This window comes from Coptis chinensis, chromosome 6 (assembly GCF_015680905.1).
Source record: "Coptis chinensis isolate HL-2020 chromosome 6, ASM1568090v1, whole genome shotgun sequence".
NCBI lineage: Eukaryota > Viridiplantae > Streptophyta > Magnoliopsida > Ranunculales > Ranunculaceae > Coptis > Coptis chinensis.
This window is the reverse complement of record NC_141461.1, coordinates 18,825,273-18,851,314: the sequence shown is the minus strand read 5'-3', so window position 1 is coordinate 18,851,314 and position 26,042 is coordinate 18,825,273. Positions and strand designations below refer to the sequence as shown.

Below are 26,042 nucleotides of genomic sequence, written 5' to 3'. Positions count from 1 at the left end.
GGGATCCTTGCCCTTCTTCTCAGATAGGCGGTTATCTTCCTCTATCTTTAGATGGACAATCACTTCTTCAAGATTCATATTTTTGCATTTATGCTTAAGATAGTTCTTAAAATCCTTTCAAGATGGTGGTAATTTCTCAATCATAGTAACCACTTAGAAAGATTCTCCTAGGGTCATTCCTTTAGCAATGACATCATGGAGGATTACTTGAAGTTCTTAGACTTGGCTTATGACGGTCTTACTATCCGTCATTTTGAAATCAAGAAATCTGTCAACTATGAATTTATTCATGCCAGCATCTTCACTCTTGTATTTCTTGTCCAACGAATCCCAAAGTTCCTTTGCAGTCTTGAACACACTATACACATTGTATAATGAGTCAGCCAACCCACTAAGGACATAATTTCTACACAAAAAATCAGCATGAAACCAAGCATCCTTGGCCAAAACCTTCTCCTTGTCGATTTCATCAGGGCTTACATCAGGAGCCTTACCATAGAAACCTTGCCAAGTTAAGGGTGGTCAGATAGAAAAGCATCCTCTGTTGCCAGCACTTGAAATCAGTTCCATTGAACTTTTCAGGCTTCTCCCCATGAGGAACAAAATGGAAAGCAGCAGTAGGAATAGTAACAGCAGGAGTAACTGGTGGTGTTGCCATATTCTGAAATACAACTACACTTTGTTATTCCCTTAAACCAAAAAAGAAAAGAAAACAAAAACAAATTATATTCGGTAAAGAAGAAAAAGAAAAAGAAATATGTCTTAAGTTTGTAGGAAACTTATTCCAAAAATATACTTATTGTTAAGTAAACAATAAAATCAAATTGATATAACAAATATATCATGAACAAACCTTTAGTTCAACAAACAAACAAACATTTTAGTTCAACTAATGAACTTAATTTACCAATGATTAAATCCGAGCCTAGTGACGATTCACTATGTCCTTAAGACAGATTTTCCCCCTCACGGTGCTTGAAGGTTGATGGGAAACTGTCTTCCAAGATAGAACGGATTTCCTTCTATAAAAAGCTAGCACTTCAATTCTATGACTCAAATAACACAACATAGTATTTGACTAAGAACGAGGGAGAAGAGAAAGATCAGAACTCTGTGTGATCTGGTGTGTCTTTCTCTCCAAATTTATCCAATATTTATAGGTGAGTGGTGCCTCTTCAAAACAACACAGTGACTCTTGGGAAAAAGTAAGTAACTCTTTGAAAAGTCACATGTTTCGAAAAGACACACCATTTCGGCATAAAGTCTTGTTTCAAACCGGTTACCTATTTTGAAGGTCACACCTTTTCGGCATGATGATTTGTTTTTGACCAGGTCTTGACATTTCGAAAGGTCGCGACCTTTTCGGCATAATGCATTTGTTTGAAACAAAGTCATCGTTTTGAAAAGGTTTTTCTCACTTTACGTATTGTTTCAAGAAAAACTCATTTCATCTCAAGTGGAGTAACTTGGGAGACAAACTACTCATTCATATTTTAATGGATTTGTGCCAATTCATTTTTCTAACACATCTCTCTTCTTTATCATCTTTTCAATCTCCGTTGCCCTTTAGATCTAAAGAGACCTTTATTACCTTCGTTATATTTATATATTTAACAGGGAAAATACTTGTTCCAAATGCTTAGGCTGCTATTAGCTATAGCTAATCCCCCATAGAGTTGAGTTCAAAAAACCAGTGGTGAGATAGTACTATTAGGCATTTGTAGTGATAATGTATCTAACAAAAGAAGTCCAACGTAACAAAAAAAAAACAACATATTAGTCTTATGAACTCAAAGCATAGCTTTCAATGATCCAGTATATTTTCCTGCAGCACTTATCTAACCACTGATCAATACTTCTGTGGCTAGCAAGGCTGCAATACACTGTGTATCAAGATAAGGAGAGTAGAAGTGCTTCAAAGAGCGCAAAAGACACTGCAAAGACTTCTATCCAAGCAATTGAATTGTACACTTTTGTCGTGTAGACGTGTAGTCAGAGAACTTTCAAAGTTCCAATCCACTACAAAACGCCAAGGTAACCACTTTTTGGGGGTTTTAACATTTACAGTTTTGCATGGCTTAGGGCATCTCCAATTGGGGTGTAAATTGCATAAAGTGTAAAGTTTACATTCTAAATGTCAAAAATTTGATTTCAATGGAGATATAAATCCCAGCTAATAAACTAATAGTTAATAGATGGAGTAGAAAATTCTCCATCAAATTCTGGCTATTAATTAATAAACATCTAGGAGGTCACTTGAACTAACGTCCAAACTAAAATAATTTCGAACGCCCACTTAAAATGGCGGTATAAGTTACAACTCATACGTTACTTTAAATAACGTCCCATGTAAGTTCAGACACCTACGTTCCCAATTGACATTGTTGAGATTTGAGAGCGACAGCCAGCCTTATAATTCCACAAGGTACGAGCTCCAAAAGCAGGCGTTACCCATGAAGCCATGATCCCATGAGTATCAAGAAGATTACGTACGACGAAATAATGGAAAAGAAGTTGAAATACAAATCCCCATTAAACAAACATAAGATGTTGCAAAATGTTTATTTCCCTTTTTCTAAGTGAGCAACATAAAGTATGTTTTCTGTGTTGCACAAGAAGTGTAATCATCTATGAAGAGAGTGAAGAGAAGCTTGGGTAGGTGACTGACATCTATGAAGAGGGATTTGTGTTAGTGTGGCTGTTCTCTCACAAGTCATCACACCGTCCAATCACACATTGTTGGGGTACAATGCTACGTTATAGAGAATACGAGTGCTCCGCATCTCTGAGAATAAGAATGGAGTTGAGAGGAAGAAGGAGTGTTTCATTCAATTGCAGTGTTTCGGAAAAAACTGTAAGTGACGTTTTAATTCATCATTCTCTCAAACGTCACTACAACCGACCGCACGTGTTTTCGAATACCCATTTGTTAATTTTGCCCATTGGAAACTATCTATAATTTTGGTTGAATATATAAGAGTGTAGTGGTGGTGTAAAATGGTGTAAAATGGTCCAGTCTTTGTGTACTTTTCCGTTGTGCTCTTAAAAAGTTCCAATCTCTTTGCAAAGTCGAATATCCTATTATCAGTGGACACATAAAGTCGTGTTTACGACTGTAACGATCGACGTCTGTGAAACATATTTCAGACTTTCAGCTAGTCCTCTAAAGACGTGATTTTTGTGGATACATTTCTTTTGATTGATAATGAAGTGAGATCCCTTTTTTGTAAACATCTACCATTACCAAAAAAATGCAAAAATAGCTTTGTGTTTCTCCTTCAAATATAGCTCGCATAGTAGCGACTATCTATTCCTCGTTCGAACAATTCAGGATTAGACTTATGGCTCACTATCATTTTTATTGTGATGATTATACAATTTTTTGAGTAAAGTTGTAAAGTCTATCTCTTCACAATACAGAGATTATGGCCCAAGGACAAAACCAATAATAATTTCACTGTAAGTCAACTTCAATTTTAATTTCGCCATAAGTTCAAATCCGGGTTGACGTCATTATACGTCATAATTTTTAACTTATAATTTCGGCTTAGGGACACATTTACGTTAATAATTTCAGCTCAATGACAAACCGAGTTGACGTCATCATATGAAAATTTAAATATATAGTTTTCTTTAACTATGTAAATTTTTCATATGAAAATATAAATTTACATAGTATTTTACATATGAAAATTTAAATTTATATAGTGAAAACTTAGAGCGAAATTAAAATTTAAGTGGACTTAGGGTGAATGTTTTTTGAAAATTGGGCTCTCACCCCCAATTACTTGTTCACACTAGCCAATATACCAGCTTGTGGCTAGCTTGCTACATTAATAGTTGATTTGCTCAAACCTATTGTTAAAGTGTATTGTGTTATTATTTTTAGTTTGAGTCTTTTAATTATTTTAGTTGTCAAGACTATTTTCGTATAGACTATGAAGTCATTCTCATCAATTGTTCGTTGTTTCGCTACAGAATTGTATAGTGAGCTTTCCTAATTATCATGGTGTCCTTTTGATTTTAATTTAATCCGTTTGATATCGTTTCATGATTTTAATTGAGGTGATAACTTACACAGCGAAAAATAATTTCTTCTCATAAAGTATAATAAGAAAGACACATTTGTTACAAATTCAAGTATATGTGAAAAAACAAATAACTAAAATGTTTCTACATATTAAGAAAGCTGAGAGGGCACTTGAGTTGATTGACTTTAACCATAGTTCGGGATTTCGGAATTCCGACAAATCCAAAAACCAAAATTCATCAAATTTCAACCTCTATCATATTCGGAATTTGGATTGATTTCAAAATAATCAATATTTCGACTCTATATTTTGAATTCCTGTTTTTTGAAAAACCGAAATATTGAGCAGAATTCTAAGGTTTCGTTCGGAATCACGAACACTATCTTCAACACATATAAAGGTTGAGTTAGATATATAATGAACATTTTACTAATAACCAAAAGTACATCAATTATGTCTCATGAAAATGAATTTTTGATTGAGTGTACCAAAATGGGACACACATCATAAACTGATCGGAATGGCCTAAATACTGCTTGTCTGTGCACAATCCAAAAATTGATAGTAGTTATCTTCTATAAGCAACCTTCATTTCTTAATTTCTTCCACAATTATTGAAGTTTTTTATTGAATTGATTATCTACGCTAACAATACAAAAATGTGCGAATCTTTTGATTTTTTTCCCCCAAAAGGGCTTTCTCTAAAAATGAAAGTTGACGTGTCCTCATTGTGACGTGTATCCATTGAGAGCATCCAAAAATACTGCATCATAATATAAACTTTTTTATTAAATTTGATGACATGTGGGGCAAGCTAAAAACCAATAAGAAAATAAAATTAAAAAATGTATGATAGCATGTGGGTCGGTTAATTCAATCAGAAATGAGAATGAGTACTCTATTTTGTTAGTGCATCTGGCACATGTGAATCAAATGCATTAGTTGGACTTGAATATATTTCTGATAACCAAGAAATTAACCATTTCTAAGATCATTTTTTTTAATGATATAGAGATCGCAACCATGTGTGTGTGTGTGCATCATTTAAAAAAAAATTAGGCAAAATTATGCAAGACGAAGTCAAAAGAGTTATAGATGAACATAAGTTTGTACCTATATATAGGAGTGTGTGTGGCAGTACATGCAAAACCCAAAAGCGTCATAAAAGTGTGTTCCTGCAATTGCAAAAAGATGAATGAGAGTCTAAGATACTTTTAAGAAACACAATGTAACACTATTTATTTTAACTAGTAAATGGGCACGTGCGTTGCACGTGTTAGTAAAATAAGAAATTTTTTATTTGGGAAGACGTATGTCAAAAGATTGAAAATATCAATAAATTTTTGCAAGTGAAAAGATGAAAAGAATGCAAGGCAAAAAATCAAACACATTCTAAGCACATGCATCATAACAAGGAAAAAAAAAATTGTTGTACTAGTATTTCGTCTGCAAGAATACTACCAATATTCTTATCAACTGGAGAAAAAATTGTAATTGTGTCTTCAAATTGCACTATTATATATAACAAATAGAAAATGTGTTTAGAGTTTTCAAATGGACTTCACTCTACTTCCATTCCACCTAAACCTAGAATGAACTTCAAAGTAATAAATCTAGATCATGATATATATAGATATATCAATATTTGAATGAACATCAACAGGTTTTTAGCAAAAACAAAACAACAATATCATCTTTGTTACAAAGTGGGATATACATGCCAACATCATCTACACAACTAGGTAAACACGATGTATACACTCTTGAGCGATTTCTTCTATACTCTTACATAAGAAGAAAAACCACAATTGTTGGTAGTGTCTGAGAAGCAAATGGAGGACTAATCATTAAGTCTGTTGATATAGTGTCAATATAGTGTCCAATGTGCAAAGAGATTTGTTGAAGGATGTCAAAAGTAGGTTTGCTGCCTTCCAACGATGATTATCTGGTGAAAAAAAAATATACACCCCATTTCTAACTTAAGTTTAACCTCGATGATTCATTAGCTTTCACAATAGAAGTTGTGTTCGTTCAGTGACGTACCTGAGAATCACAAAGAACACATTTCATGTTCCTTAGCTTTCATAATATGTAGAACTATCTATCATCTCTAAACAAAAGAGTCCCACGAATATGGAGAAGTAGATATTTAATTAAGAAAAATAAACAATCGGATAGCCTCATACCTCTTGTGCCTTTTTTTTTTGTTGGTATACCTCTTCTGCCTCACTGTGGAAAATCTTATTCTTTGTTCTTAGTTCATGTACAATTTGAAGAATTTGAAATATGTATATTACATGTTAGACATAACTAATTAAAATATTAGAATAAGGTAAGACTGGAAATAAAAGTGTTGTCATTACCTATCACAGTAGCTGGTTTAATGTCATATACAATAAAGCACTTTAAATAATCATTCATACAACACTGTGATATATACCACCACTACACTCCTCATTCCTTTACACTTGAGACTTGAGACTGAAAAAGCAAGATATATTTCGCTTTCGATATCAATGAAAACAATAACCTAAAAGTGGAAACTAAAATGACATTAAAGGGATGATGATCCTGCTTGTTTTTTAATCAACATTTTGGTTAGTCGAAACGGTAAATTTTGGAAGACATAGCAATTCCCTCATGCATAATGCTAGTGGAAGTCAAAGTTCAAACCAGTGACAATCTTAGATAATTTAAGTTAAGGGATTTTTCTTTCTCCATTTTTTTTTCCCGCCTAATGTAATATTAGTTAAATAAAAGTATGAGGATCGCTAACTATTAAGAAAGGTGTATTCAAAGACATAAAAGAAGAGACAAAACGCGCCTCGAATGCGAAATTGCATAACAAATGTAGTCATCCATACCACTAAAAAGATTTAAAAACAGATGAAGAAGAAACAAATCGATTGTTGTATATTAGAAAAATAAAGGTTTCAAATTTCTCGATAGCAAACGCACATACCTAATATTCATTATTTCTTTTGTTGTTGTTGGGTCCTAGGCCTCCTTATAATTGTTTATCCTTCTAATTGATATTCATTATCACAAATCAGAATTGAATGCTTTTCTTTTTTCTTTTTTGGTTATAAGGTTTGGTAGGTTTGACGAATAGTTTTGTTGCCATTTTATTTTGGAAGAATGGAGGGAGAACTTACTGGGTGGTTTTGCTCTCGAGAGTTTTGGGGGTTTTTTTAGTTGCAATCTTCCCAAATGGGTGACGGTGTTTGTTTGTTTTTTCAGGTTAAGAAGGTTGGATTGGAAAAAAAAAAAAAGGCGTGTTTTTGCTTTTGTTTTGCTGAATGATTGTTTTTTGCCCATAGTTACAAAAATCTCTGATTTTTTCAAAAAAAATGTAAAAAGTCTCCGAATTTACTAGTTACCGAATTTCTAAATGAATAAACAGTAAAAAATAAATATAAAAGGTAAAAGTCTCCTAATTCTCGATGTTTATCGATTTTTAGTGATTTTTTTTTATTATAATGGATAACTTTCTATTCATTTATTTTAATATTTTGTTTTTTGAATTGCAAATATTTGTAGGATATCATAAGATATATTTAACAAGACTTTACATATATATTTGCAAATTTTGAATTTGATATATGTTTGAAGTAACCCTGACATGATGCATAATTACACATACTATTTTATGTTTTAATTATTTATGGTTTTCCCGATTTTTTTAACGAATTTATATGAATTAACAATTTCATCCTTGATGAATTAATCTCAAATTCCAAATTTGTGACTATGGTTTTTTGCCCCCAAAAATTGACGTGTCATGATTTGAGAAAAAATGGGTGATGATGTAGCTTATTATTGGGAGCATTTTCCCCTAGTTAATATTAATGGTTTTTTAGGGCATTTCTAATAAGGGGTGTAAACCGTATAAAGTGTAAAATTTACATTCGAAGTGTCAAAAAACTCTTTCCAATGAGAGTGGTATACCGTAGATAATAGACTATATATTAGTTGATAGAGGAGGTGAGAAATTCCTCATCTCGCTATCAGTTGATAAATAGTTTGAGCAACGTTTTAACCAACGTTCGAACAAAAAAAAATCCATGTCACTTTAAGTCACGTCTCTTTCTAAAATTGACGTCCCAGTTTAAATAAAAGAGAGACATCACTTTAAATGGCGTCCGTCCAAGTTTAAAATTCATTTTTTTTACACTTTTCTATTGGAGAGTATGGAGTATGAATATTTATAAGCTATAGAATAGTATGCAATTAGAGCTATAAAATCCTAATAGCACTTACATGGAGGTGTAATTTTACACCCCCAATTGGAGATACTTGATACATCCATAAAGCCAATCTTTGTAAGCATTAATTAGGCCCATTTAAATCAAGACGAGGCCCACTTACAACCACCAATTTCACTTCACACATCACTGGCCAATCTCCTCTCCACCTTAGCTTACGTTTCCACCACTCGTATCTTCTTCAAATAATCCAATAAACCCCACATAATAAGCCCAACGCAATTGCAAGTTTACAACGAACCATGGATATCTGGTCATGGATATCTGACCTTCCTAACTCAGCTGATTGGCCCGAGTCAAACTCACAACTCACTTACCAACTCACTCCATCGCAACACGACGAGAAATCGATTCTCCTCAAAGCAGAACGCACTTCTGGTTCCAACACTGAAACTCTAGTCACCTTTTCAATCTTGTTACATGGCTTTAACTTCAACTCACCATGCAAGACACTTTGGGTTTCTGACACGTGTCCTCTTTCTTCTACTAAACCATTTCTTCCACTTCTCATGCAACTTCTTCAAGAAATCATTTCTCGTGCTCCTAATACCCACGACAGCATTTGTCCACGTTCACAATTGCAGAAACTCAAACCTGAACCGATTTGTTGGATTGTTGATTCTCACTCGCCTGAGTCGTTTTCCCATTTCTTTAACTTGATTTTTTTGTGTAGGCTGTTTTGGTTATGCGTTTGTGACTCGCATTTCGAGGTTGGTCAGCTTTACTTCAGTACATTACTAGCTCAAAACTTTAATCTTTTATCTTGCCGACACGTGGTAAGGAATTTCTTAATTTCTATTGGAGTTGATGCAGAGTTGTGTTTTATGCGCACGCTTGGGTATATGCTAGCAAAATGTTGCATGTTAAGAGACATGGGTGTAGGACTACAGTTATTAACTCCAACACTTCTATCTAATGGCTTTTCTTATGCTATGGAATCATTTGGGTTATGGATCTTAAAAGGGTATGCTCCAATTCTATCTATGACCCAAACCCGGTCCAATGCTTTGGATAAATACCGGGCTCTTGAAGCAAAAGAGTCCGTGTTACGTTACGCCTTGGCGCATCAACAGCTTGAGACTGTGATCCAATTGGAGTATTCGGTTAGCTTTTGCGAAAGTTTTATTCAAGTAAATGCACGCGTTGATAATTTACGCGTCCATGTCGTCAAGTTGGGATTCAACAAGAACGAGGATGGGGAGTATGTTGACGAGACTTACTTCCCATCGAGAATCCAAATTTGGATTGGGCCTGAAGTTGGGTCCACTTATGTGGGTGGGTTGAGCTTGAGTAGGTCTACAGAAAACCCAGAAAAAGAAGTGGAAACACAAAAGATTGTCAGGGGTAGTTTTGGAAAATTAAAAGTTCCACTTATCAAAGCTACCGCAATGACATCAGCAAAGAGAAGATCCAGGAATTGGAAGTGGGAGCAGGATGCTGAGGGAAATGCTGTGGTTTTTGAAGCTATTCTACATGATGATGCAAGTGGCATGGAGGTAGCCACGTGGAAGCCTATGGATGGTGGAAATCCAAAAAGTGGTTTGAGAAAGAGGTACTCTGGTGGGAGTAGAGTTTTTAATAAATCAGGTGGGCTTGTGTTGGCTGGGGATGAGTATGGAGATTGGGTGAGTTGGAGAATGAGTAAAGAGATGGAAGGGAGTGTACTGAAGTGGAGATTAGGAGGTAAGGTTTGGTTAAGTTATTGGCCTAATGATGTGAAGAGTAATCACTTTGAGACAAGGTGTGTTGATTGGTGTGACGAGGTTGATTTGCCTCTAATTCCGGGGAAATAAATGTATTACAATATTGGTGTAAATAGGTGTCGTCCTAGTCGTACTTCATGGAGGAATAAGAATATAAGATTTGTTCAGTCCTTGTGAACAAGTAAATGTTGTTAGTTGTATTACAAGACCTATTCTTAAATGCGTAAACCTGTTCAGGGTTGAGCGAGCCTTATATTTCTTTCTAATAGATAAGACAGTATATTGTACACATTAGCTTTCCAAGTTAGCTGATGATGCAGCGCTAAGCAGTCGATCTTGTTCTTCCTTCAGTTCTGATACAAAGACATTGTACATTAGCTTTCTCCAAGTTAAGTGATGATGCAGTGCTAAGCATGTCGATCTACTACTCTCATTATTGATAACTTGCTGTTCATATTCATTTTCTCCGAGGCTTAAAAATAATCTAAATTATGCACATATGATTTTCATATTTCCAAGTTATCAGCACAATTTCTATGACCCTTGGGCATACATTTAACTTAAATTATTGGATAATCATCACTACAGTTAAATAATCTGACTGGGTTAAGTGACTACTTCGGTAGTTGGCTATAGCCTATAAGAGCATTCCCAATGCAAGCCACTCTTATTCACTTCCACGTCAGTTCTATTTATTCTCTTTTCCACCGTTTTGGTGAAAAGTAAGATGAGGCTATCCAATGCAAAGATGAAAATTAATCTCGACGAGATGTTGGATTCCGTCTAGAGACATTTTGATCGGTCTGATATTTTGCCCAAAACGGAATGTAACATCCCGTCTGGTATTTTATAACGAAACGGAATGAAACATCCCGTCTTGTGAGTCAAATATAACAGACGCGAAACAGCCCACTTTCACTTTCTTCCAGCGCCTCCATTACGATTTTTTTGTTGTCATTGCCAAAAAAAATTCAATTTCTTCAATTCTTAATGACTTCTCCCCGCTCCCCAATTCCCCACCAACCTCACCACATGAAAAATATAGTAGATGGTTTGGAAGTTACAAAATATCAAAAAAAAAAGGGCAAAAAAGATCGTCATTGTGGAGGTACAGTTTAGGCATGACCTTACAATCTCGGAGAATAGAATTTGTATAAGATGTTTGACTGAACTCAGGTCGGTGCTCTGAGTTGCCTACGTATCCAGTTCTCTGATGAACTGGAATCAAGTCAGACGTAGTTCATGTTGAGTGATTGAGTGGGAGATGAAGACAATGGCAGCCTCCCCTTGAGAATGGAGAAGACGCCTCCTTTTATAAGCGTAGATCCCCCTTTTGTGCTGTCTTGATGATTGATTTTACTCCTTCCGTTACGAAGTAATGATTTGTCATTAATGATGTTGTTGACCAGCTTGCAACGGTTATGTTTCCTAGGTCATTTGGACGACCTGACCTTAGGTCGTATGCACGACCTGTTGTAGTCTGGACACGTGAGTCTGCCACGAGTGGTTGAGAGTGGAGGGTATTGACAGTCATCAAGAACTTAAAATGTGGGCGAGGATGACGAAATTGAACTTGGGTTTAACTTTCCACCGCATTGTGAAATCGACGAACACCCACCATTAACGTCAACATCGGTCCAACACGTAGCAAATTAGAGTGGCGAAGTCTCAAGTAAGTTTTAATTTTTTTTTTATGTTAATTATTATTATTTATATTAGTTTATGTCAAGTTTGTTGTTGTGTAATTAGTTTGAATTTGTTACATCATGTTAAAAAATTTGAGTTGAAATTATATCGTATTGAATAGTTTGTTGTATTGCGTGTAATATGAATGTAGGTAATACACCTATGGAAAGTGCGTTTTGCACTTTCAAATGTTGTGTCATGGTAGCGTTGTTTGAAATAAAAAACGGATCATAATTTTGTCACGGTTACCAACATTATAGCCACCACACCATTTGAGGACTTTTTAAATTCAAATTTGGAACAAAATGATTAAGTATCATTGTTTGGGATAGTTAAGCGGTGGTGACACTACACCAAAACAGCAAATTTGTGACAGCTATTTGGCGTCACAATTATTTTTTGTGACGCCATTTTGGTGACAAAAATTTTGTGTCACTTTTTTTTGTGACAACACTATGGCGTCACAATTTGTAACAGCACTGTGGTGTCACTTTTGGTTTGTGACGGCATTCTAGCGTTACAAATATTTGTGACGGCTTGTTGGCGTTCAGTTATTTATGACAGCCCTTTGCAATTAGTGACGCCTGACAGGCGTCACAAAATATTATTTAATTGAAAAAAAATAACTTTCGTTTTTGGTTGCCATCCTGTTTTTCTTTTTTCTCCCCCTTAAATCACCTGCATAAATACAACCACAAAAACCCCAAACACCAAAATTTGACAAAGCATGTAACACAAAAAATATATCAAAAAATCTACCAACATACCATTTCAATTAATGTAATCACTCGACTACAACTCAAGATCACATATTAAGTAATCAAGTTTATCTATGAGCAAAAAGTAATACAAAAAAAATCATCATACATTTGTTTTGTATTCTGCAAACTAGTGAACATATAGCGCCAATTGGCTCGGTCAAGGAATTGTGGCTGATATTCTTGTGCACAATAACAGAAAAAATGCTCGGAGGTTGACATAGGCACCCATATGCTACCAGCTAGTTCCTCTAGCAATACTTGCACATTACACAGGTCCCGTCAATTCAAAACTTTCTTGGAAAAAGAAAAGATGGTTAAACACTAAACTCTAGGACTTGTATCTAACCTGAAAGAGTTCCTTGTAGGCTATTCATAATAACTTAGATACAAACTAAAAGAACCATTGCTATGACATAATCTGCCACCTCCTCCTCATTATTGTACGCGTATACCATAATGCGTCGGCTCAAGAAAAGAGATAGATAACAGCTTTGTACATATAATTCCCAAGCTTTTGGTATTGTTGTGCCACATAAGCTTGACCGCATAGTGTTGAGAGTGAACTGATCTGCATTGGCAGAGTTGATTGACAGTACCAATAAAAAGAAAAAAAGGTTAAAGTCTAGGGGTTGTTCAAGAGGTTGAACGTTTCTTGAAAGTTTTAAAAAACACAAAGATTTGGAATGTCACCTTTTCAAGAATGTGCTGAGTACGCTCCATCTCTTTCTTGGTATAGTCAGAACCTTTTTCCAAACTGCTCTTGGTTGCTTTCTAGTAGATTTTGCCATACCTAGAAATAGGACCTAAGATAGTATGATGAATTCATAATTCAGTACAACAACTTAAGATAGTTAATAATTCAACCAATAAAAATGTTACTTAAACCAAGGAAATCTAATTCAACAAAGTATCTCAAGAGCGTATAAAAATTAACGAAATAATTACTACTACAAATTTACAAGACAAAGAAGAATGGGACTAACGAGTAGAGGAGATTTGCCTGAGATTTACAGCAAGAAAAGGTATATTATAGCATCCAAAAGCTCCAAAACTCGTCATGTCCTAATATTGGTCCTGTCTTAATACTGACGGGGTTATCACATGGTTTTCACCCCCTAAATGAACTGAAATGGGTCTATCTTCTAGAAGAAGAAGATAGATAATGAGATGGGTCTAGGGGTTTCTTACCTTATCCGTTTTGTACTCCGGATTGGGTTTGAAGGATCAAGTCAATCCCAATTAGTTGGGTTGTCCATCACTCAACATTCTATGCTAATGGGGGTCTTTAAACTAAAACCAACTTAAGGCCCCTCAAAGCCCATAAGATGTTTACTTCCTAATCAAAATATACGGGGTTCTACATTTGGAGTTTACGCAAAGTAGAGCACACACTCTCGAAATAGAGCAAAATAGATTAAAGGGGTCAAGAATATAATAGGCCTAAAGAAACACATAATTTGTTCAACAGTCATAATCAAATAAGTTTTTAGACATACCCCTATCCTATATCTTACAAACTCTATATAAATTAATCATATGCTCAGCCAATTAATAAGTCCTTCAATTCTAATAAAAATAACATACTTGTGCCACTAAACTTACACATTGTTCCTACGAATTGTGCGGTGTCATTAATAAAGGTAAATAGTGAGAATTTAGATGTTACATAGACAAAAACTGTTGTACAGGAGTGCTTCAAGACTCCACATGCCCAACCAAGCGATTGTTTGTTACTTCGTAGTTGCATGGACCAAGGTGACAGACAACCTGCATGCTCAAGGAAATGGTAAATGAATAACTGAACATGGCCAAAGGGCCACTTAAAACAACAAGATTACCTTACAGAAAGATGAGTTATTCCATTATAAAGAACAAAAGGGCAAGAAGGAATGATACAAAAGGGATGGAAGGGAAGTATCACATACAGTGGTAGAGCATGTCTATAACTTTAGCTGTGACCCCGTGTAAATCACTTCCTGAGTACCTCTGCAGAATATACAGATTCTATATAAGGCTCCATTATAAATTGAGATTCAATGGCTGAACAACAATATCATGATCAAATAGACCTCCAACACAATAAATCACTTAATTCACGTAATAGGTCACAATGTCTTGTTTAAGTACTCGTCTAAAAAGAAAATTTTATTAAAGTGGAGAGCAATCCTACCAAATGTACATCAATCATTGGCACTTCAGAGCTTTTCCTATTTATAAGGAGAAGCTAGGGAATAAGAAATTTCTCCCTTCCAACTTGAAATGATCTGCAAACATATCGGTACCAGTTACACTGCTATAAATTTCATCATTATCTAGAAAAATGGAACAAGACATGCCAAAAAATTCTAACAATTATGCAAAGATAAATGATTCAAGAATTCCAACAACCTTATTTTCATGATGAGAACATGTACAAGAGGTTCCAAGTAACTATTACCATAAATGTTGTTATAGGTTATGAATAGAACAATCTACTCAGAGTCTAGTGCTGCGTACCTGGGAGGAAAGAAGTATCCTAGCGCTTTTGTGTCCAAGAAACCCAACATATAACAAAGACACAAGTAATTAAGGAACAAGATTGGAATTTGATTTTTCTTTATTCTACCAGATCACCTTAAATATTCAATGAAATATTGGATTTGCTTTGAAGACAAAATAATGATGGTATGAATGAAATATGGAAATCAGGGAGAACAATTGTATAGTTGTACACACAAACTCCACAGATGGCAACAAGTACATTAAACAAGATTGACATTGAAACTGTGGTCAACCTTCCGCCATTTCCTTTGGACTAGTCATTCTAAGGTGTGACTTAAATAATGTAATGGTGTCACATGTTTGAATGCTCATTATATATCATAAGAAAGAACTGGTATGTTAAACGAATGATCTTAGATATCACTGATATGATCTTGGATTACACTAGCGAGGTTGCATCATGTTGTATGAGCTAGGAAGATGACTCTAAATTTGTATTTGTCTAGGTCAAACATCCTACAGGAAGCACAAAACAGAAAGTTGTTCTATTGGCCTATATTAAAACAACTCCATTTTTGTGAGGGCTCTATGGGTTTCACTTGGTCTTCAAGAACAGCTAAACGTAGTCAGCTCGCCAGGGAAAATAAAACTATAATGTCATCGTTTTTGAAGCTGGAAGATAATATAAATGGTTATATATTGAGAAATTGTTGTATTCATGTGCAAGTACATGTCATTGTCGTAACAAAATACTTCTTAAGAGTACTTATAGAAAACCTCCTATGGCCGGTCCAAGACCTCTGAAGAGAGACATCTCAGTCATATCAATTCCATTTGCAGCTCCTTTTTGCTTCTGGTCCTGTTCGTATGGTAATAAATGTCAATCGTTCTGGTGAAAATGGCACAAACAAGCCAATAGATATCAATGCAAATATGAGAGTGAAAAGTTACCACCGCATTGTTGTGTAGTACATATAGTCTAGTGGCAATGACTATCTGTTAAAGAGAGAAAAACAATATTAAACAGACCATCATTAAGTTCATTTTTTCTTGTAGGCAAAAAGAAAATAGAGAAAAAATGACCATCATGAAGTTCATACTTACTGTTAAAACATTCATCAGCATAGATGCACAATTTAGCAAAATTAAAAAGCTGAACCCAGATAACATAGCTATGAAGGGGTAACTTTGTAACACCGGTACGGATAAAGTCATAAAACCTACACGTATAACTTAAAGGGAGCACATTCAATCAATAATCTGAGCTGAATCTTAAAGATAAACTTTAAATCATGGAAAATCTTGACACCTACCGCTGCAACGCGAGAAACCATGACTGGACCGAGAATTCTCTCTATCAATGGATATAGAAAAGTTTGAAAGACTAAAAGGCCCCCACCTATACTTGAATAAGTTAGTAATTTAATCCCAAGAACAAACAAAGTCATTAAACTACTTCACAGCATTATATGTACATATACAAAGTAAAGTTGGTGAATTTCTTTTTAATACTCCTAGATCACAAACTGCTAGCATTGCGTTTCTAACCAGACAAATTTGATTTTCCAGTAGAAGTTGAAGGAAGAGATTAGACTTTAGAGTATCTGTACATATAATATATTATTGCAGTAAACATTATTGATACTATTCACAAAGAAATTCTTAAGCAATACTTTATCTAATTGAGTAAATAGGTTCTGAAAAGAGGTTGGAGAATTTTCTAATTTCAGAAGCACTTCTAATTATAAGTTATAAGAATTAAAACTATGATGATAAGTATCCAACTTACCAAAGATTGTGATAACAACGCCAACCTTATTAGTCGAAAAGCCTAATCCAAAGGTTTATGGACTGACAGCCCACAGAGAAAATACTTGTGAAAGAAAGTTCAGCAAATACAACGGATTTATATCTTATAAAAATTGTGGATATAACAAAACAAAAAAAATAGTAATAAGAAAAATAAATAAATAAAAATAAAAATTGCACTTTATCAACTTGCCTCTGGTAGGCCATGTAAAAGGTAGTAGAAAATATACAATATAAAATAACTACTGACATTAGAGGCCAGTTCCTAAACAAACTTTTATTTGTCCCCTTCTCTTGAATTCCTGCGTTCTCCAATGACTAAAATGAGATGTCTCCTTCTCTGTTATCTCCATGCATGGTTCAAGTGCAAAGTTTCTTACAATCCGAAAAATGGAAGATCTCAAATATTGGTAAATAGACATGAAAGTGGCGCCAGAACCCACCAATATATGCAGAGGCAGGGTAAGAAGTAGGGAAACCTACAGAAGAAATACTTACATGAATATCATTTACTTAGAACAACTACAAAATGAACACGAGGAAATGAATACAAAATAATGCAGATGGTGTTCCTGACCTTCCAAATAGAGAACCTTCAGATACTATCTTTGGAAACTTCTCAGCAGGCTAGAAATGAAATTTCATCCAACAAAAAATAGTGTAGATCAAGTAAAAGGTATCCCAAATATATTAAGCTGAACATAGAAACAACTATTACTATTATGATTCTCGACTCTGCTGGTCACTTATAATTTGTATCGGAGTGAACCTCGCATCCAACAATTGATTCTGGGGATAGCGAGGTAAAGGTGAGCTTAAATTGGCTTGGTGTTATGTATGGAAATAGATGGAGTCGTTGAATACTGCCAATGGTTCACATAACTAATAATACATAACCGAACTTTTATGCTTACACAAAACCCCAATATCAAAAAATTGAAACCCAGATTATTTGTTACCTTGGTTAAAGCATGTTTTCTTCAATAGATCGAGCTATTTTATGTTGAAATAATTAGTAAAACTCCATCGAAATGGCAAGAGCTATAGAAATGGGGTTTGAAGATATGAGAAGGAGAAACTACGAAATAGTTCTCGTTCCACTCTTTCAGAGAGTTGAGATCGAGAAGAATTGAACCCGATGGCTTTCAAGTTTGACGCCTGCACATGCAAACACGTGTGTTGGTTTCAAATTTTTATTAGCTAAAATCTTTATAACTTCCACGCCTATATGCCGTCACTAATTTTTTCAGAATTTTCTTTTAAAAAAAAATTACCTTTTGATTTATTGTGACGCTAAAAACCGAATACTGACGCCTAATTGCTGTCACAAAATTTGTAACGCCAATTTGGTGTCACAAAGCCTCAAAAGCCTCTGTCACAAAATTTCAGTTATGGTGTAGTGTGAAAATATACCCACACGTACATTCCATTTTTCATGGGGTGAGCTTGGGATTACCCCTCTTGATTTCACAATGCTTACGGGTATCATAATTGGTTATGGAGATGTCGTTTTTTTTTATGAAAATTTGGAGGTTTTTACTACTGCAATGAGTTTCTTTGAAAGTTTTGATTTGGTAGCTTAGAAGATGATGAGAATAACGGGTTATTGAGATTATCGACTAAACACTTTAAGGGAAGAGCTATAAATATAAGTTGGTTTACTTCGAGATACTTGAATAGGCTAAAGGAGAAGTCGATGATAGACTATCATATTGGCATTGACTCGATCGAATAATATGTACATGCCTTCCTCTTTTACTTTGTTGCTGCGGTACTATTTGGATACTCTGATAGTTTCTTACGTATCGGGTGGATGACCACTATCTTAGACATAGAGAGGATGTGGGATTATGACTGGGGTCAATCGATTTTAGCGTACCTTTACCGTTGGCTACACTACAACATAACATGTTTTTAGCAGCGCCATACCCCATCGCTAAAGGTGCCTTTGAGCGTGGCAAAAGATCTGTCGTGGGCGTTGGGCGCAAAAAAAAAGTCGCCTCAAAACTCAAATGCAACGCCAAAAGTGGCGTGGCAAATGTTCCTAGTTTGTTCATGCGCCTATGGGTGCTTTACTAATACACTAATTCCGTTGCTACTTCATTTATGAAAATTAAATTAATTACAAATTTATTTCAAACTATTTGCGGCGCTTGGCGCAAAAAGAGAGCTTGTAACAACTAGGATGGCGTTGCAAAAGTGATACCTTTAGTTTGCAAACTAGGCGCCGCAAAAGGCAACCTTTTGCTACACTATTTCCATTCTTGAGAAAAGTTTGAATTTTTAGTCAGATATTTTAGGCAACAGACGCGTCCATAAATTTAGCGAACACCAAGTGTGGCAAAAGGTGTCGTTACCGTCAGAGAATCAAATCTTTTAGCTACACCAAATTATTGCAAATGATATAAATTCCAAAAAAACACACGCTTTATTTGGGACGATTTAGCATTACAAATGGTGCAATTCATACATATACCTATACATTTTCATTTACATAATCCCTTCCCAAAACAATTTTTATAGAACACAAGAACCCTATAACAATTCACCACAAATCATAACAAAATGAATTTCATTACTAAATCATCAATACAAAAGATCTTAAAGAAATCACATAACTATTTTTTTGAAAAACATCATCTCACATAATCTTAACAACATTCAACTAAATTTAGACAAATTATTCAAAACTAAAATTCCGCGAAATAATGTCTATAGCATGCTAATTTGAGCAAAGATCCACTTTCGAGCTTCTTCTTGATTCTACTACTACGGCACCAATCGACCAATGCACACAACAAATTAAAAAAAAAAAAAATCACTTAAATAAATTTATTAGAAACATTAATAAACCTAATATACACTCAATAAAAATCACTTAAGTAAATTTATTAGAAACATTAATAAACATTAGTAAACTTTTTCCGACGACTATGCCCATCTTTGTGGACTATCGGTATGCCATTGTTAACCATCGGATATACCTCGCAGTGCCTAACCAATTCAAATGATGAATTACAGGTCATGTACCTTATCATCTCTTCGATGAACTTCATTCAATGTCGAGAACCACTCTTGTAACGAAAATCTTAAATAAATATTACGAGGCTTAAAATACCACATTCAATATACTAATTTAAAATCAACGATAAACCATCATATATTTTTTTTCTACAAAAAATCTGGCAGAGTTTCCTCTGATTTTCAACATTTCATATACCTAAAACCTGTCATAACTTGAAAATCAAATAAAACACTTCCATATATCATATTAAAACCTCAACCGTAAACCCAACTACTAAAGATATTGATTAGAACCGCTACTTAACCATCTCGACAAATGCCGTTAAATCAAGTAGTCAATGCACCAAACCAATCTCATACCCCGGATCGGTCTTTCACATATATGCACAACCCTCCATGACATCATATATAAATTAAAGTCATGCAAAACAAGCTTAATTTATGTACAAATAATCAATATAATATACGAAATAGGAAGCCACTACTTGTAACAAATATTAAGGTCACTTAACAACCCATATGATTCCAAGACGCTCCTTTTAAGGTTTCGCCTTGATTATTTAGTATGTATTCAGCTTATAGATCTCGATATGGAGGGATCTGTTCGTCCCTGTCCGTTTAACTCGACGATCAACATTAAATACAAAGTCAATATATAATAATCAACTTGAAAAGAAATTGAATACAAAAGACAAGGTTGACACGCACCTTTAGTCGCTTACAAAAACTTACCGCTTGCCATTTGGTAAAAATCCCGCCATTTGGTAAAAATCCGATGACCTCACAAAAAAGTGGTTGTGTAGCATGCTTGATTGGTCGTAAGTTCCTTCCTTCGCAAATCTATTTTCTATACTAATGGTAGTGGACTAGTATACCTCTAGCAATGAGTGATCCAGAGCAAAGATTAACACAATTTATGTTGCTTTTTTTGCTTACTCTTTAAAGACCGAGTAGCTTGGTGTTCAAACCGATCTGAATGAACCGGTAGTTTCAAATGAGGAAGAGACAACAAAAGCTCTGAATGCAATTGTACCATATTCGGCCCCCGAGAGTCAAAATTTACTGAGTCGGACTAATGGCGCAGATGGGGTAATTGTGGCGTAAGCACATCATCTCGACTTAAAACAAAGAAGACCACAATTTGCTCGCGAAGGATGGTGGGAAAAGCGACATGGGTTGAAAGAGACAATTTCATTCAACTAGTTTTATGGGTCCCATGCATTTCTCTAATTCCACAAATAAGAGTCAACAGGCATCTATGAAGAGTAGAAGCATAAATGATGTGAATCATCCCCTTCGAACTCTAACCCCCGCTAAAAAAGTTCGGCATTCAAGCAAATCTAGTGATTCTCATCTTTGACATAAAAAAAAGATAAGAGCAAACCGCTCGGGATGGAGGTAACATTTTTGATGTTAAAATTTATTAACAATTCCACCGCCTTTTTATTGAGCACGCAGTTTTTCACTTTTGTAAACGATTGCTACAGTGTTGTTAATAACTCAAAAAATTAAAACGAAAGACCGCCAACCAAGATGAACTTAGAGCTTCTAAGAAATTCAAGTCGAAAAATTTTAATAATGTCAAGAGGAATGGAATCCTATGCATGGTGTGGTAATGGGAAACTCGAGTCCCACCTCGGCTAGTCTTTCATCAAAGCATCTATGAAGGGTAAGTATGAAGAAACATGGTGAATGTTTGTCTTCAAAGGAAGCAAAATTAGATACAAAGGACAACCTACCGTGTTCTACTAAGAAGCCGAAAGACCTAGATCGGGTTTCATTGGATGTTGCATGGATACGAGGAAATTGGATACAAGAGATATGGGCGCAAGAAAAAGGAAAGCAAATGAGTATCGTGAGAGTCAGTTTTTCCATCGAGGCTCTTGCAGATTCATCTTCTTCTTGAGGTCAACTTTCTTTGGAGGGGATTCAAGATCATGCTTTCAAGAAGGGAAAGAAGGCCAAGGTATCAAATTCGAGGGGAAGGAATCTAGCAAAAGCGTGGGTGCTATTAGTATGGGCAGAGATATAGATCATCCCGGATCCTTGATTCCGAATAGAGATTTTGTGGCGGATGATATGGAAGAGGGAAAAAGTTATGTTGATAAGGACCACCAACCGTAACAATGTGAAGGTGGAAACATGGTGTCTCAACAGATGTTTGATAGTGTGGATCCAATTTTAGCATACGGTTGCCTAATTCGAGCTCTTCAAAAGTTTGTTTTCTTTTCCCCTGTTGAGTCGGGTTTCATCATCTCCTTTGAGAACTTCTGAAAAAGGTACATCGGCGGGAGGATTCTCATAAAGATGATGCACCAAATGTTGGTTTTATCATTCACGGGTAGCCCGGAAGATGCTCCATGGTGAAGGGGATGGTGGGAGCGGTCTTTCCGGGTCGGGAGGAAGGAGAAAGCTCACCTTTTGTTCATCGTGGATCTATGGAGTCCATTTGATTATCGGATAGGGAAGTCCATTGCACACCGTTGACAAAGCCAAAGCACATACCATCGCGTTGAGGTTGGAAACCATCATTGCATGAATGGTATCTTTGAAACCTTTGACCACCGTGTCCGGCTTATTGGAACTTCCGGTAAGGAGCATGGTCATGATAACGAAAAGAGTAGACAAACATCATGGTTCTAATGGTTCTCTTTTCGAAAAGTCCGGAAAGGGTTCTTCGTTGAGGTCCAAAGACAAGCATAAAAGTTCGGCATGATTTAGATAAAGGTAAAATCAAGGTATCCGGTTCGGTCAATGATCGGAAGAATTGTGTCCAATTAAGAACTCAAGGAACGTGGAGGAGATTGAAAGAAAAGATCCTTCACTTTACCATGAAGAACCAAGGGGTGGAAAAATGGTCGAGAGGCATGGAGTAAAGGGTGGTAAGGATGACAAAAAAAGTTACTCAAGGAAGAACGAATATATTGGAAAATGGTCAAGTGAGAGTAGAAGAGAGAACCAAATAAAATTTTCGTGCAATAATGCTAAATGTAAAAGTGGGTGCTACTTGCTCCAAGGATGGACACTCAAACAAAGATCCAAGCCTAGATCCTAGCTTGTTGGATAGTTCACAACCACCACAATTGTTCGTTGGGAGCTTTTTCCAATTACAGGAATTCTAATTTCACAATTTAATATTAATTAGAAAAATAAAAACTGGCAAACACTTAACGTATTTCAAGGTGAAAAGAAAATATGCTTACATGGAAGTAGCAAACCTCCCCATTTCACACATCGCCAAATCAGTGGCTATGCACATCAATATGCCTCCATCGACAACAGATTGCACTATAGAGTCCATGAACATAAAAGGTAAACCATAAGGATCAAGATCCACGTAAAATACCAGTCACCAAGATAAGTGTAAATAGATTGTACAACCTGAAAGCATGCAGTGCCAAAGAAAAAGGGATCCAACAATGAAACTATCACTTAATGTGATGGCACCCAAACAACCTATCCTAGCTAGATTATGCTTTAAAACTATAAACTTATTCACGAGCATGAAGGGGGCTGAACAACTTACATTGCATTCCACTTCTAGCTTCTGCCTTATGGTAGCTAACTAACTTCATGTAATTTTAGTATAGTATTTGATACTAGCAGATGTACATATGGATTATTGAGTTCTATTTTGAACTAGGATAAAAAGACATGGATGAGCAGATCTTAGGTGTGCTAAATTTTAGAAGTTAGAACCATCACAAATTTGGACGATTGATGGTCCATATCTATATGTGTTCAAAACGGACAAAAACATGCATACAGATACAAAATATATTATGTTCAAATCCTCAAATCATAGTTTGTAAATCCAATTCAATTTCAATAATAAAAACCTCACTCTGAAAGAGTTGCATTAAAAGTTGCCTTGAATCAATAACAAAGACACAAATAATGAAGTATTGAAGTTTAGTGCAATAAATAGGAAATTACCGAATCTAATATATATGGATTTATTTGTCCGGATGATTCAAAGCTAGAGGGGTATTTAAATTCGCTAAGCGAAAAGTGGTGTCTCTAGAGGGGTATTTAAACTTGTTTTGAAAAGTGGTGTCTCAACCTACATCGAGATTGTACACATTGAGTCCTTCAGGTGAACTAATATTTCTTTGCAGCCAATATTTTAGACTATTCTACAAGACACTCTTAATTAACCCATTAGTACTCATCTGTAATAGATTTATAGCTAGAGCAGAATGTAATAGTTAATCATCCTGATGTCCCAATTTGAACACAAGTCAGAGTGTGTGAATTACAATCCCAAGTCTATGAGGCGATATTATTTTTGAACTCTAGATTCGCAACTTAGAGGACAACTCCATACACATAAATGAAGAGTCAAACATAAAATGAGATATAGCTTCTAACACGGCATGGTATGATACAATGAAATAATCAATATACCATCTTACTGCTTAGCTAAGAATTTCAACTCTTAGCAATTTCATAAAAAATAGAGAAGCAAGGCTTAGAAATTAGATTTTGGACTTAGCAAACAGATGCTATACATAACCAATTTGCTATCGCCCCGACAAACTACGCACCATGAAAAACGGCATTGAACAATATGCAGCCTCCAAGCCTCCATCCTAGCCCATTGGATAGTTCACAACCACCACAATTGTTCATTGGGAGCTTTTGTCGATTATTATAGCTCACTAACTTTCTGCAATAATATGAATATTTTATGAGAACTATCACCAAACACACAATTAAGAAATATTTGCTAACATTCCCAAATTGAAAAGTGAATTTGGCTTAGTAGCATCATTTCTATCCATATGAGTAATTAAGTGCAATTGAAATATAGCTAAGTCGTGGTCATAGACAAAACTACATAAGAATTAGATGGGCGAACAATATAGAATAAAGAAAAGTCAATTAATGAAATTAATCCCCATGAGAAACAAAATGAGGGGGGAGCTAGACAAACCAAAAGTTGAAGCTTAGATTAACCCAACACCATAACCAAAACTTTAATTTAGAGAAACCAAATTACTATAAACAATTGAAACAAACTAAAATGTGAAGGCATACTAAAGCAAAGAATACCCAACCTGAAAAATTGAAGATTCAAACTTTTTTCTCTAGTCGTAATCTCATTTGCTAATCAACCTATAAAATTAATTAAGCAAGTCAACCTTAAAAAACCCAAAGAGATTCAAAATAAACTAAGCCCAATAAAGAGAACCAACCTAAAAAATCAAAGCTTGGCCAGTTGTGTAGGAGTAACCAAAAGTAAAAATTATCTTTTCCTGAAACCCAAAATCAAAGTAAGAAATGGGTTAGAGAGAGAGAGAGTTGTTTGTGTGTTAGCTGTCGATGAACATGAGGAGGGTTTAGACTCGTTGCGCTGCAGGTGGGTATGGGAGCGGCGATTGAAAAAAACAAGACCCGAGAAAAGAAAGCCCTTGTTCTTTTTGCGTAAAAAGGAAAGTTTGTTTTCGGGTTTTTCAATTTTTCAGTTTTAAGGTTAAGCGTCAACAAATAAAAAACCCGATAAAAAACTCTTTATGGTTAGCAACACCACTATGGTCGCAAGAAAACTAATACCAAATAGAGAATTTGCATTCATAAAAACTTGTTGCATCGAATGCTGCGCCGCAAATAATAAATTTAACTTTAGCCGTGACATAGCGTTGTAAATAATAAAGCCCTTATAAAATAATTGCATCTTTTTTTTTCTCAAAATTATAATTAAAACCATTTGCCACGCAAGAGGTGTCATAACAGATAAATCAATGTACTCAAAACCCGATAGCATCGAAAACTTTTAACAACCCCGTAAATGCAAATAGGTGACCAGAAGCAACAATTTTCAAAAAGGGTGCGTTGCAAAAAACCCTTTCTGTTGTAGTGCTAGACCTCGCAGCTTCAAACGTTGCAGCTTCAAAGACGTGTGCAAGAGTTGGAGAACGCTGCTATGTTAGGAAGTGTCACACCTCAAGCTCAACCTCAATAGGGAGAGGAGGGTACAATAGTTATTTGTAGTTAAATTTTTATTGTTTGTAATAACTGTGCGCCATTACTTGTCCATTCAGCACGAATTTCAGCTTGTTGTTGCTTGATTATAAAAGCGGTATCAGGATGGATGATACTTATATCGGTAGCTAAAATTTTAGCTTCATATTGCATCTTTTGAAGCTGGTTTTTTTCCATTTGAACTCGATTTTTTATTCTCTTTCCATCACAGTTCTTTGACTATGTGCAATCTCTATTTCCCTAAGTTCTATGCACTTTTGTGTTTCATTTGCATCATTTGCAAATGTATCTTCTAAA

General features: G+C 35.3%; 1 protein-coding gene and 1 long non-coding RNA gene across 2 annotated transcripts; one reads left to right on the top strand and one right to left on the bottom strand.

Annotated features, from left to right (window-relative positions):
- Positions 1–8,320: 8,320 nt before the first annotated feature.
- Positions 8,321–10,459, top strand: LOC147491933 (uncharacterized). Its single transcript, XM_086567978.1, has one exon. It carries the CDS (start codon positions 8,539–8,541, stop codon positions 10,087–10,089), a length of 1,551 nt encoding a protein of 516 aa, XP_086424104.1. The 5' UTR covers positions 8,321–8,538; the 3' UTR covers positions 10,090–10,459.
- A 13,880-nt stretch (positions 10,460–24,339) lies between these two features.
- LOC147491932 (uncharacterized) lies at positions 24,340–25,252 on the bottom strand. The gene is made up of 3 exons (XR_015200376.1): positions 24,959–25,252; positions 24,821–24,878; positions 24,340–24,429 (listed from the first exon to the last, which is right to left on the bottom strand). It is a non-coding gene; the product is annotated as an uncharacterized LOC147491932 (long non-coding RNA).
- Between the last annotated feature and the right edge of the window lie 790 nt (positions 25,253–26,042).

Bases quoted from the DNA above. Each gene is read 5' to 3' on its own strand.
- LOC147491933 (XM_086567978.1), top strand. From the start codon at position 8,539: ATGGATATCTGGTCATGGATATCTGACCTTCCTAACTCAGCTGATTGG.